This window comes from Loxodonta africana, chromosome 1, assembly GCF_030014295.1.
Source record: "Loxodonta africana isolate mLoxAfr1 chromosome 1, mLoxAfr1.hap2, whole genome shotgun sequence".
NCBI classification, from domain to species: Eukaryota; Metazoa; Chordata; class Mammalia; order Proboscidea; family Elephantidae; genus Loxodonta; species Loxodonta africana.
The window spans coordinates 94,194,912-94,208,371 of NC_087342.1; the positions used below are offsets into that span (position 1 = coordinate 94,194,912).

At 38.9% G+C, this 13,460-nt stretch overlaps 1 protein-coding gene across 2 annotated transcripts; it reads right to left on the reverse strand.

The window, feature by feature from the left end:
• Window positions 1–255: 255 nt before the first annotated feature.
• On the reverse strand, window positions 256–11,041 carry LOC100671798 (HLA class II histocompatibility antigen, DP alpha 1 chain). Of its 2 annotated transcripts, XM_023540206.2 has the most exons (5): window positions 10,866–11,040; window positions 6,520–6,765; window positions 5,911–6,201; window positions 5,541–5,691; window positions 256–590 (listed from the first exon to the last, which is right to left on the reverse strand). In XM_023540206.2, the coding sequence occupies exons 1-5, from the start codon at window positions 10,945–10,947 to the stop codon at window positions 587–589; spliced, it is 774 nt and encodes a 257-aa protein (XP_023395974.2). In that variant the 5' UTR covers window positions 10,948–11,040; the 3' UTR covers window positions 256–586. The 2 variants fall into 2 exon arrangements, with proteins under 2 accessions (XP_023395974.2, XP_064140474.1); XM_064284404.1 differs by lacking the exon at window positions 5,541–5,691 and having other exon boundaries at window positions 10,866–11,041.
• Window positions 11,042–13,460: the final 2,419 nt, after the last annotated feature.

Below are 13,460 nucleotides of genomic sequence, written 5' to 3' on the forward strand. Positions count from 1 at the left end.
TTCATTTCCATATAGCCTCTTGTTACCCAAGGAAATACACGCATAAATAGATGGCACAAAGTTTAGATAAAAATAAGGGTAGCAGAGGCATGGAAGGTTCAAAGGGCAACCAGAGTAGTTTGTGCTTGCTTATAGCCTATATACAAAGTTAATTTTAGCAAGGACACCTCAGCCCTGCCCGCGGTGCCACTGCAGTTGTTCTCATCTCAATTATTCCTAGACTTCCAGCAAGAAGAACACAGAGTCACCCAGCTCTAAAATATTGAAGACTTTATTGGTCTCAGGGAATTCTCAAGAAGAGGTCAGGGAGGGGTTTTTCAAAGGGGATGGAAAGCCCAGCAAGGAAATTATCTCTACACTAGTGCTGCAAAAATGTCAATGTTTATTAATTACCATCTATGTGTCAGGAACTTTGCTGGGGCTGGCAGCTTTAAGGTCATAAAAGAGGACAGGACTTAAGGGTTCAGCAAGTAAGTCAGTCATTGGGGTGGAGAGCACAACAAGTGAGAAAGGAAGCTGAGATTGGAGTTTGTAGGGCACTGGAATTCAGATGTCTCTTAGGTCCTCTTCTTTTACATAAATATTGTCACCTGTATCAAGACAAACACCGTTACTGTCATCTGTGGGTTCAGAACTACAAATTCAGGCCTAATTTCGTCAATCTTTTTATATCTGCTCCCTCTCTTGTCCCTGACTTGTCCCGGCCCCAGGCATTAGGCGGTCATTCCTGCACTTGCCATTGTCTTCCAGGTGAGCAGCAGTGAGAAGTCAAGGAGAACCTTAAAGTGATAGAATTTTGCCTCAATCTCAAGCTGACTTTGGGGGCAGCCTAAATGCTTCAAGTCTCCAAAATATCCTGAGAAGGAAAGTGGCCACATTACTGAGGCCACAGGATAAGCCCAACGCTGAGATGATAGCAATGAAGGATAATTGGTCACACTGTGTGAAACTGCTCTTTGAACGGATTCCTAAGACAGTGTGTATTTTCTCAGGTGATCTCTGTTGACTATCTGATATGACTGAGTACTTTGTCGTTCCTGAAATTCTTTACTCCCTTGGCTTATATAATAACATGTTCCCAATTCTTCAGCCTCTCTGCTTTCTCTCAGTTTTCTTTGAGTACTTCTCTTATTGTATTTTGTTAATAATGGATTCTTGAATTAATTTTGATTTTTAAGAATATTGTGTTAAAATATCATTTATCTTGATTACTGAGGTTTTGGTGCTTCCTTAAGTTTTGTATGCAAAGGCAAGTGGCTTACCAGTCACAGCCCTACTTTCTATAATTCCCCTTAAAGACCAGCATTCTCCAGGGCTCTCCTCATTCTCTTCTTCTCATTCTGAACAATCTCCTTGGGCAATCTCATACCTTCAACAGTGACCTAAATACATGTAGATCACTGACAAAGTTATTTATCTCCAGCTTTGGCCTCTCCATTTAACTTCATACACCCATTTTCAACTGTTTATAGGACTCCCTACTTAGTTGTCTAACAGGCATCCAACCCAACATGTCTAAACTAAGCTCTTCATTTTTTCCCCTAAACTCACCTCTGGTCTTATGCTTACTATCTCAGTAAACGTCACTATGACTCAGTTTATCACCCAGGACAGAGTCAGTGTCCAGTCAGTGAACAAGCCTGTTGATCCCATCTCTGACATATCTCCTCAAATCTGTCTTCTCCTTTACATACATTCTGTTATTACTATAATTAATGTCTTATTATTTTTTACTTGAACTAGTCTTTATATTACCACCAGAGTCATCGTTTTATGTGTAAATTTGATCATATCTGATCAAAATATCCACAGTTGTACTGTTGATTGCCTGCTAAGCAGTCCCAACTTCACCAATTACTAGATCTGTGATTTTGTAGAAGTTTTTAAGTTTTAAAATCAATATCCTCTTTGTGAACAAGGAATAACATTAGTGCCTATCTAAAAGGATTACCAAGAGAATCAAATGGCACTGTGTATATAAAATACTTGGAACTATTCCAGGTACATAGTAAGTGTTCCAAAAACTGTTACTAATTATTGTGTCATTGTCCTACTTAAAATCCTTCAGTGGTTCTACAGTCACTTACAGCATAATATTCAAAGCAGAGCACACATGGTACATAAGGTCTTATGAAAGGTTCCCTGCCTACCTTTTCAGCCTTTGGTGATGTCCCAGCATGCTTTCTATTTACAGCCATGATGAACTCCTTAAATGGATCTTGTTGTTTTACACCACTGTTTCTATCTTTTTCCTTCTGCCTGGAATGCCTTTCCTTTCTTTTCCTAGCTGTACTATACTTATTCTACGAGATGTATGCATTTACCCTTACTAGAGGACTTTTTCAACCTTGCCCAATGCCTGTTGATTGCACCTTCTCTGTGCTGCCAGGCTCCAGTTAACACTTTTATTACAACATTTGCCATACCGTATTCTAATACCCGTTTTCTTTTCTTGTACTCCCTGACCACAGGAAATGTTTATCAGTACATTATCTGCACTCAGAAAAGAGCCTGGGACAAAGTAATTATTCAACAAATATATATTAGATGAATTAATAATATACTAAATAACTCAACAGACATCTGTTGAGGAACTACTATATAACAAAGGGCATGTGCTAAGCTGAACAGGCACAAAGATGATAAACAGGGTGTTTCTGATTCATGACAAGATGACCAACTAGCAAGAATTCCTGGTTTTCTCCTCCCTCATCACAATTCTCTCTGAGAAAATTATAAAAGAAATACTGGATCTAAGGAACCAACATGAAAACTATGAGGAACACCTGGAGAGGTCAAAGGTTATTGGGAACTAGTGTGCATGGGGCAAGAGGGTGGAACATGGGAGCAGGAAGCTGGTTTGGCTTCTGGCTAGATGCAGCAGTGGTAAAACTTATTAGTAGAGTTTTTAAGTTTTTCCTCTTTCCTCTCTCCAACATTGCCTTGGGAGAATCACTGTCTGCCTTAGTGTCTTTGTAAGACAGAAATCAGTAGCCAACCAAGCTCCATGGTGTTAGCAGGATAACATCAGGCTAACTATAAACCTGTGGTGGAATGAAAAGCTGATGAGAATGATTAGTGGGGTGGTCAAGGGTGGTTTTCTGATACCTAGGGCTCCTCCACTCTTGAGCTCATTATCTCACATCTCCTTAAATTCACTAACATTATGAATCTTATATCCTTAATAGTAACAAACACTATAAAAGCTTAGGAATTATCTGAATGAAGAATACACAGGACTCATATGGAAGATACTTTTAAATTCATTAAAAGACATAAGAAAATATCTGAATAACTTTAGATTACATGCTTAATATTTAATATTACAAATATGTGAAACTTTCCCCAAATTAATCTATAATTTCAATGCTATTGCAATAAAAATTCCAAACAGAATTCTTGAGAAACTTGATTAACAATTTAAAATTTGTACGAAATAATAAGTTAGACTGAAAAGCTAAATCAACAACAAAAAAGAAAAGAGAAGAAACTTGTCCTACTAGATACTAAGACATACTACAAAGTCACAGTACTCAAAACACTAGGATAGTGGCACAGGAAGAGACAAATAGATCAATGGAATGAAGCAGAGACAGACCCATTATAATGGGAACTTTATATATATATAATGAAAGGGTCACCAGAAACCTATAGAGAAAGGATGAACCATTTAGTAGTTGTTGGGGAAAATGGTCCACTATACAGAGAAAAATAAAACTTGATCTCCACTTAACATTAAATACAAAGGTGTATCACAAAGGAATTGAAGAATGAAATGTGAAATTTAAAACTGCAAAAGATATTGTAAGAGAATATCTCTGAGACTTCATCGTGGAAAGAACAAAAGCATGAAATAAAAATATCGATGGATTTTATTACAAAATATTAAGGATTTCTGTTCCATAAAGGAGACCAAGAAGGAGCGTGCCAGAATTCAGATGAGGAGAAAGCATTTGCAATGCTTCAAATTGACAAGGGCCTCCTAGCAAGACTATACAGGAAACTCCTGAAAACCAGTAACAAAAAGATAAGATCTCACAGTAGAAAAATGGGCAAAAGATATGAACCAGCAATTTATAGAACAAGAATCCCAAGTAGCTAACAACACATAGTCCAACTATAAGTAATTAAAGTAACGCAAATTAAAACAGCAGTAATATATTCCTTTATGCATTCAAAATTGGCAAAAATTAGAAAACAGGATAATGTCCAACGTCAATGTGGACTTAGGAGTTGCAGAAAATTTCAGGTACTGCTGGAGGAAATACACATTAGTGTAGTCATTCTGGTGACCAGCTGGACAGTACTTAGTCAAATTAAGGAGCTGCATCCTCAGGGACCCTGCAACCCCTTTCTAGGGTGTATACACTCCAGAGATTCAGGTCCATGTGGAAACGTGGCATTGTTTGCAATAGGGAAAAACTAGAGGCAATACAGATATCCCAGGGGGAATATAGATAAATGGAAGTCATGCACACTAGGATATTATGGGCTAGTTGGAAGCAACAGATGAAAATACAGAATTAGATCTGTAATATAATACGACTTTGGTTAATTAAAAATACATGTACACTAAATAATTCTATATGCTATACAAGGAGATATGCACGTAAAAGGACGTTCATCAAATCCATTAGAATGTTTACCTACAGGGTTGGAGCAAGAGGGTCAATATGGCAGTAGGGACTGAGGATAAGGCAGTAGGGACTGAGGATAGAAGGGGGCAAATAAATTAAGAAAGAGAACCAGATACCAATGATGATAGTGTGAGGAATATGACTGACTTAACCCTCTTCACCTGAGGTGCAGCATAAAAATTACTAACAGCAATAATGAATAAAATGTGGTCATCATCACAGAAAGATCAAAAGATCACTAATGGGCAGACAGCTATAAAAACAGATAAATATATAAAATGCATTCTGTACCATGATAAATAGGAAATATGGAACCCCAAAAAGAGCACTGTGTATTAGCTTTGCCATTCAGTGAATGCAAGTGGTATTCAGTGGTGATAGCAAACAAACTCTCTACTAAGCACCTATCACACTGTGTGGCAATTATGTGCTGAAAGATGTATGTGGCTCCACTACCAGACTCTGGGCTCCTTGAGAGTTTGGACTTGCTCTTTTTCTTCATAAAATAGGAAGCATAGGATAGTGGTTGGCTTCCTGGGTTTGAAAGCTAGCTCCAATATTTCCTGGCTGTGTGACCTTGGTCAAGTTGCTTAATATCTCTGTGCCTTATACCTCTCACATGTAAAATGGTGACAATAATAGCACCTACCTCATAGAGTATTTGTGAAGATAAAATTAGTTACTAAATGTAAAGCACTCAGAATAGTCCCTGACTCATATTAAATACTCAATAATTTATTACTATTGTTCTTGCTGTTATGCAGCTCAATGCTTTTAACTCATTAAGAGATCAATGTACATCTATCAAATTGAATTCTTCCTCCCTTCCTTATACAATACACATCCCAGGTTCCCTCTTCTCTTCTGACTGTATCCTCAGAACCCTACCCCAGAATAACTCACAGAGGCCCCCGGTCCCGAGGGTCACTACTGGAACGCAGAGCCTTTATGATGAGCACAGTGCCAGCAATGATGCTCACCAGGCCCACCACCAGGCCTAGAGCACAGACCACATTCTCCGTCGTCTCAGGCACCTGGATTGGCTCCTGGGCCTCTGGGGGAAGAATGAAGAGATAGGGTCAGAAGCTGCAACGAGGTGTCGAACTGGCCTAGGATGTGTATGGGCTTTGGAGGTTATAGACCACCTGATGGCATGTTAGGATAAAGAGAAGACTGAGACCTGGTGAGTGGTGAAACCAGGAGCGGAGGGCACCAAGTCCTGGGACTAAAGAGGGCACAAGGGAGATTATTGAGAGGGAAAGAGGCTCCATACCCCAGTGCTTGAGGAGAGGCTCCTCCAGGCCCCAGTGCTCCACCTTGCAGTCATAGACGTCCTCTGCCGAGGGCACGAAGGTCAGGTAGTGGAACTTGTGGAACTTGTAGAATTTATAATCTGTTCTGGGCAGGAAGAGGCTCTCACCAACACCCTCAGTGATCGTCTGCCCATTGCGTAGCCACGTGACATTAAGCACTGGAGGGAAGAACCTGTCGACATGGCAGATGAGGGTGTTGGGCTGGCCCAGCTCCACAGGCTCCTTAGGAAACACGGTCACCTCAGGGGCATCTGAGGGGAGACGGGACATGGTGAGTGCCCTGTTCTGGGATGAATGAAAAAGCTCCACCTTTGGGGTATCATCTCTCTCAGGATCGTGATTCAGAGCCAAGAGTCTCATTCCACTGATCAACCTCACTCAGCTCAATCTTTCTCTTGACAAGAAGGAAGATCCAAGCCCTTGGCTATACTGGACTAAGCCCACTGTCACCCAGGGAAAGATGACCACTCAGTAGTGGGCATCTGGGTCTCCCATTCTGTATGTGGCAGAGGAACACTCTCCTCCCTTCCCAGTAGAACTAATGAGGAAGAAGCAGAGATAGACAGTACCACTGGTGGCTTGGGTGTGGTTGGAACGTTCAGTCAAGATCTTCAAGCTGCTCTTCATTATAGCAATGTCGGCCAACCCGCCTTGAGCATCAAAGGAAAAGGCTCGGCCAAACTCTGGCAGATGCCAGACAGTCTCCTTCTTGTCCAGGTCCACGTAGAACATCTCATCCTCATCAAACTCAAACATATACTCCCCTGATGGACTACGTGTCTGTACAAACTCTGCATAAGTTGACACATGATCCGCTGCATAAAGAGAGAAAAAGATGACAAAATGTAAATATGAATATGTAAGTGGTAGAAATCAGAGAATGGATAAAGATTTATTAATATAAAAAAGGCAGGAGGGAAGTGGGCAAAGGAAGAACATAAAAGGAAAGGAGTGACACCAAAAAGGCAATAATGTAGAGTAGACAGTAGCCGCTACAAAAAGAAATGACAGAGGAACGAAATGAGAAAAGCGTATTATTGAGGAGTCAGGAGGCTTCCTTGGTCTTTGAAAGTCTAGGTATCATGACCCTTCAGAAATATCAATAATAATAATGACAAGTAACATTTATTGAATACATACTATGAGCCAGGCACCATACTAAGTGCTTTACATATATTTTTTCACTGAATGGTGACAGTAACCCTATGAAGCAAATACATTAATACCATTTAGCAGATTATAAAATGCAGTGAGTTTAAGTAACTTGCTCAAGCTCTCATAACTATTGGTGGAACTAGTAGATTTTTCTCTACCCATAAGATCTCAGAATTCTAGAGATTTACATCATAAGGTTTCAGATGTAAAATTATTTTTAAAGTCATGGGGAGAGGGAATTTTACTTTTTCTATTTACTGAGAATAATAAAAAAAAAATAGACGGGAAAAATAGAAAACTGAGGGGGAGAAGAAAACATCCTTCAAATTTGAGTGCTTTTTATAATTTTTAAGTTTCTGTTTTGGTTTATGAACCTGAAACCGCAGGATGCATCCTTTGTTCAGAAAAGTTTTCATTTTAGGCATATCAAATTCAAACATGTAGTACCACTGTTTTGGCAATAGTTCTAAGCTTTCTCTTTGGATTTATATTTTTCATATTTAATCTAAGTGGAACTACAAGTTGTTGCTGAATTTGAAATACCTGTGGGATTTAAGTTATTTTCCTTCTTAATCTTACCAGTTTATAAGAAGTAGAAAAAACAAGAAGATAAAAAAGAAACTGACATTAAATAAAGCAATCAAAACAGAACAATTTGGGGGTTTAGAATAATAGATACATAAGACTGAAAAGGGAGCCTGGGGGTGCAGCAGTTAAGAGCTCAGCTGCTAACCAAAAGGTCAGTAGCTCAAATCCACCAGCTGCTCATTAGAAGCCCTGTAGAGCAGTTCTACTAGGTCCTATAGGGTTGCTGAGTCAGAACTGACTCAATGGCATGTCCTATTGCGTAAGAGTGAAAAGAGACTTTAGGGATTATCTGGTCAAACCTCCTAACTCTTGGATTTTCCCTGTAGCAGCCTCAATATTTGGGGTCCCCTCCTGTGTTTGTACACTTCCAGGGCGAGAAAGATCATTCCTTGACAAGGACATCTAGGTTCCTCCTCAGTTTTAAAAGTTTAGAGGAATTACCTTCTGAAAAGAGGGTAAGATAAAAATAGACAAAATCCTCTAAAAGCTAAGAACAAAGTTGTCTACATGTAGTTTGTAGGTCTTTTGATGCTATATTTTTTAACATCTTCACAAATTCTGGGGTCTAAAGATCAGCCAGATTGAGACAAATAATTTTTTTCAACTTTTTTTTAATTCAGACAAAAAAAAATATTATAAGCCTACTGTATGTCAAGAATTGTTAGACACTAAAGATTCAAACAAAAATAAGATAAAGTTCTTGTCCTCAAGATGCTTGCAATCCGGAGACAGACAAATAAAAAGACAACTACAGGCACAGTTTGGTAAACACAGAAATATTGGTATGTACACGGTGCTATGAGGAATGAAGAGGATGTACACTGAAATCAAACAAGGCACTAGGGAAGCAACATTAGGAAGAGGGTCTGACTGGGAGAAGACATTGAGTTCAGTTCGGGCATACTGACAACATCTAAAAGGCACCTAAGTAGAAATGATCATTTGGTGGTTGTACAAGATGTTGGGATCTTAGGAGAAAGGTCTGGGCTAGTGACAGGGAACTGGGAGTCATCATTCGTAACTAAACTTTAGATGAGATTGTCCAGGAAGAGCCCATTGCTGAGATCTGAGGATATAACCTGGGGAACATGAAAACTAAGATGTAATTTCAAAAGAGAATAAGCTGAATAGTGCCTGTCTACCGTTACTGAACATTTTGATATAGGACACAATACATGGATCTTGATCAAAAGAAGGAAAAATGTGGAACAGGGTTTAAAATTCTTACGAAACCAGACCTACTGGATCCACTGAGACTGGGGAACCCCGAATCTATTGCCCTGAGATAAACATTAAACTTTGAACAAAACTATCCCCTGAGGTCATCTCTAAACAACAATTTAGCCAAATTAGTAAAGAACCTTTGCATTAAACATTGAGACCTTTTGAAGAATTATCTAATGAAATCAAATTGACAACAGTAACTCTAGAAAACATAGATGAAAAGTTTAGAGGGCAGTGAGTCTAAGTAGAGATGGAAAGAATGGTGACACAATATAAAGAATGTAACCAATGTCATTGAGCTGTACATGTGGAAATTGTTGAATGGAGGTATGTTTTGTTGTACATATTTTTCACCAAGATTAAATAAAAATAAAACAATGAGAATGAGGAGGATCCAGAGAAACAAGGGAAAAATAAGGACAGAGTAGGTTCAAGGAGGATTAAAAAAAGTTCCAAAAAGAAATAAGAAAGAACTGATTACAGTGCCAATGCTTTTAAGGACACAAGTCAGATAGACACTGAAACATACCAACAATGTTTAGTCTTATACAGAGGTCAGTTAGGGCAGACTGAGAGTATGTACAGTGGTGTATATGAAACAAATGTCAGAATGCAGGGGGTTCAGGATTGACTGAAATAAGAGCAAGTCAAAAGACATTATAAACTCTTCAAGAAGCTTAGCTATGAAGGTAAGGAAATATAGGGAAAATTTCTAGGGTAGGATGTAGAGGTAAGGCTAAGTTGGGTTTTATTTGTTGGTTCATATTTGCGTTTTTAAGGTAGAGAACATGCTTATATGTTGATAAAGAAGGAGCCAGTAGGGAGGAAGGCACTAAACACAGAACTCAGTTAACTGGTAATATCTATCAATAGCCCTAAAAAACATTCACATCTATACAAAGTTATGTTCATTATGGTGTTTATTATAACACAACATTGGAAATAACCTAAGTGACCATCAACAGGACAATAGGTACTTCTGTTTCTCCCTAGTCTCATCTCTCTTTCACTTCTACCCACCTCCAGCCCCCATATCTTATGTAAAACTGTAGAGGGATCACACAGTGCATCTTCTGAGAATCTGCTTTTATATTAAGAACCCTAATCCTTCACAGCACTAGATTTTTGGGTGGCAATATGACTCACAGACTTGATGCTCCCTGATGTCAGGGCTGTGTAGACAAAGAGTATTCACCATGATTTACAGTCCATGGATAAAGCTTGGTGGTTGTCCGAAGTCTAGGCCTCTCAATGCAGCAATAATCCCCTGGTTCACTCAGGACACAAACACAAGGTTAACAAAAACACAGCCACAGCTGTCATGGGAGAAGAAAGTGTTTGAACCATCCTCAAAGATCTTGGGGAGGTTCTAGAATCCTGGGAGAGAGGGAGGAACACAGGATTACTCTTAGAGTTTTCCCGTTAGGTCCCAACACACAGAGCACTTGGATGAGAGTCCCTCATAGACCACAAGAGGCAGAGGCTAGGGATTCAGGAGAGTTATGAGTGGCACGGTATCCCCGAAGGGTTCAGTAAGAAAGTCACTCGGTGCAGAAGTCTGGGGAATGCAAAGGGTATGATCATATGAATTGGGTCTGGGTTTAAACCCTAGCTCCTTGACTTGGTTTGCAACCTTGGAAAATGTATTTATCTTTTTGAGATTTAGTTTTTCATCTTTAAAATGGAGGTAATAATGTCTCGTGAGCAGTACATGAGGAAAGATACTAAGTAGATATCTAATAAATAGCGGCTGCTATTATTGTTATTTTTATTATCATTAGAGTAAAAGGGAACAAAAGGAGACCTCACTCAAGGGAATAAAGAAGAGAGAGAAGGAACAGGAAGGAAAACAGATCAATGGTTTCCTGAAATCTCTAATTTCTAAAGCAAAACGTGGTAACCTGTTCCCACCCTTGCTCCCCTGTTCTCTCATTTTCTGAGCACTCACCCTTGATAGCTCCAGCTCTCTGAAGACTCAGCAGGGAAGCCAGGGCAAGGGCTCTCAGGATCACATCTTTCATCTGGAACATTCTCTCTTCAGGATGCAGGTTGTGAGGTCTACAATGACCACTCTAAGCACAGGAATAGTAATGAGGAACTGGGGTTGAGTGGCAAGAGCTCTGAAATTGTAGACTTGTATTACTCTAAAATGGCCCAAAGGGGTGGAGAGGAAACAGCTTGGCTAGGCTCAACCAATGAGAGAAATTATAGAGCTGACATTCTCTGTTGCTGGGTAAAGAGAACACTGAAAGGGGCTGACAGGAAATGGAATTTTTAAGGACCAACATGTTCCAGGAATCTCCAATTCACAGTTTATTTTCAGGATTAGAGAAAGAGACTTGAAAAGTCATACATTCTTCTGACAGCAGTTGTTTTATATATTATGTTCTGTTATATGATAGAATTAATCTTCCTTCATTCCACATTTCTATTGTTGATATTCAGATTATTTTAGAAGATTTTATCCATTATTTGTTCTAAATTATTTTTAAAATTATTTCATCATATTTACAAAAATATTCTGTTGGCATTCAGGTACAAATGCATTATCTAGCAAGGAATATAATCAATCTTTCTGTCCACTGCCTGAAATATTTGTTTTTATTGAATTCTTTATGTAAAACTTTCATTTAGAGGTATTAATTCGAATGAAGTTAATCTTTGAGTATCTTCCTATTCCTGGTTATTTTTGTTAATGGAATTTCTAGATAATCTTTATTACTATTTACTCATAGTTATTACTTAAGTTTTTTCAAGTATGTAAACTGTCTGAAAATGTTAATTTTTCTCTTAAAATTACTATTTTCTTTTATTTCATTGTCAGTAAGAATGTTCAATTCAGCATTAAATATGGTAACAATGGGCACTCTTATTTTGATCTTGTTTTTAAGTGGAATTTCTCTTCCTATTACATGTAATTTTCGTTCTTTGTTTTATATTCTCCTTACCACAATGAAAGAATTACTTTTATATTTTTATTTTAAATATTTTTTACTTTGAAGTACTTCTTTGGTATTCATAGAGAAGGCCACAGAAAATGTAATGTTGTAATGAAATATATTCTATCAATTTTTCTTGTTTTATGGCAGCCTTACATTAATAATAAATAATAAGTATTAGCAAATTAGTGTGTGCCAGATGCTGTTTTTAGTACTTCACAAGTATTGTCTCATTTACTGCTCACATCAAACTTAAGAGGTAAGCATTATTAATGTCCATTTGAAAAAACAAATCACTTGAGACACTGAGGGGCTAAGGACTTTGTCAGATTATCTGTGGCAAGTCAGTGACATACAGAGAAGTCAAACTCAGCCAGTTTTCCTGCAGAACCTGAGCTCTTTCCCTGTTCAATGCTGTGCTGATTCCTCATCTTAACAGACACCCTGTGCTATGCAATTCTTCTTCTATATGCCACCATTTTATTCACATCTTTATATCTCTATTAATAAACGATGCTGCTTTGACGTTTTATGAGATTTTGTGGTCTTGTAGGATCACATTTCTAACTTTATAAAACAGAGAGTAATGTTCTTTGAAAGTTTGCGAAGTATTCACTGTAAACACATCAGAATCAGAAGTTTGGAGGAGGTAGGCGTCCCTGGGTGGTGCAAAGCGTTAAGCGTTGGACTACTAACAGAAAGGCTGGTGGTTCAAACCACCCGGAAGTGCCTCAGAACTGACTCAGTGACAACAAACAAGAGCAATGGCGGAGTCTCTGATGAATTTTTTAATTTCATTTTCTTCCTCATTTACTGGTATAGTGATATTATCTATGAACTTTACTTTTCCAAAGCATTTTCTGATCTGTTTATCTTATTTCACTTTCTGAACATTGCTGCAAGGCAGATTTTATCGTCCTCTTATGGAAGAAGAAATCAATGTCCAGAGAGGTAAGTAATTTCCTTGAAGTTGCATGCTTACTTGGTAGTACAGCTGGCGTGTCCTTGCTCCCATATGCAAGGTCGCTGGACTGGGCCACACAGATCCTGATGACAGTCCTATATAAGGACCCCGAATCCCGTGCACCTTTCAGCACTAAGAGACCTCTGGGAGAAAAAGAATATGCATGGGAGCTAATCCTAGAGAACCCCTTGAGCAGGGGAAGGTAGACAGGCTCCAGGACTCACGTTGAGTTCTGGGGTGGGCAGTCTAATCTCCATAAATTATGCCACAGAATGATCTTTTACAAACTGAGATTGTACTTGCTCCACCCCAGGCCACTTTCTGTGGGAAAGAGGGGTGACAGGGCTAGGGGGAATGATAATCTCCATAGATGGGCCACCAGAATATTTGAGATCTGCTTCAAAGCAAAGCAAACACATAATCTCCCAAACCCTCGGGACCTGTCCAGTTGCTCAAGATGAGTATCACTGCCCTCTATCTATCATCTTAAGTGCATCATACACTTTAAGTTGTCAGACCTTTCATACTAAGGTTCTGCCCAGTGAGTGGTGAGTCATAGCAAGCTTAGTGCTCACTGGCTTCTTTCTCAAAATCTGTCCAATCCCAGGGGACATAGGAAACTATTTTGATTCAAGGTCTC

What these genes read in the sequence shown, in the direction of transcription:
- LOC100671798 (XM_023540206.2), bottom strand. Translation starts at nt 10,947, where the DNA reads ATGTTCCAGATGAAAGATGTGATCCTGAGAGCCCTTGCCCTGGCTTCC. An exon ending in GAGAGCTGGAGCTATCAAGG is followed by an intron (nt 6,766 to 10,865) that starts GTGAGTGCTCAG and finishes CTCTTTATGCAG; the next exon opens with CGGATCATGTGTCAACTTAT. An exon ending in CCACACCCAAGCCACCAGTG is followed by an intron (nt 6,202 to 6,519) that starts GTACTGTCTATC and finishes GTCTCCCCTCAG; the next exon opens with ATGCCCCTGAGGTGACCGTG.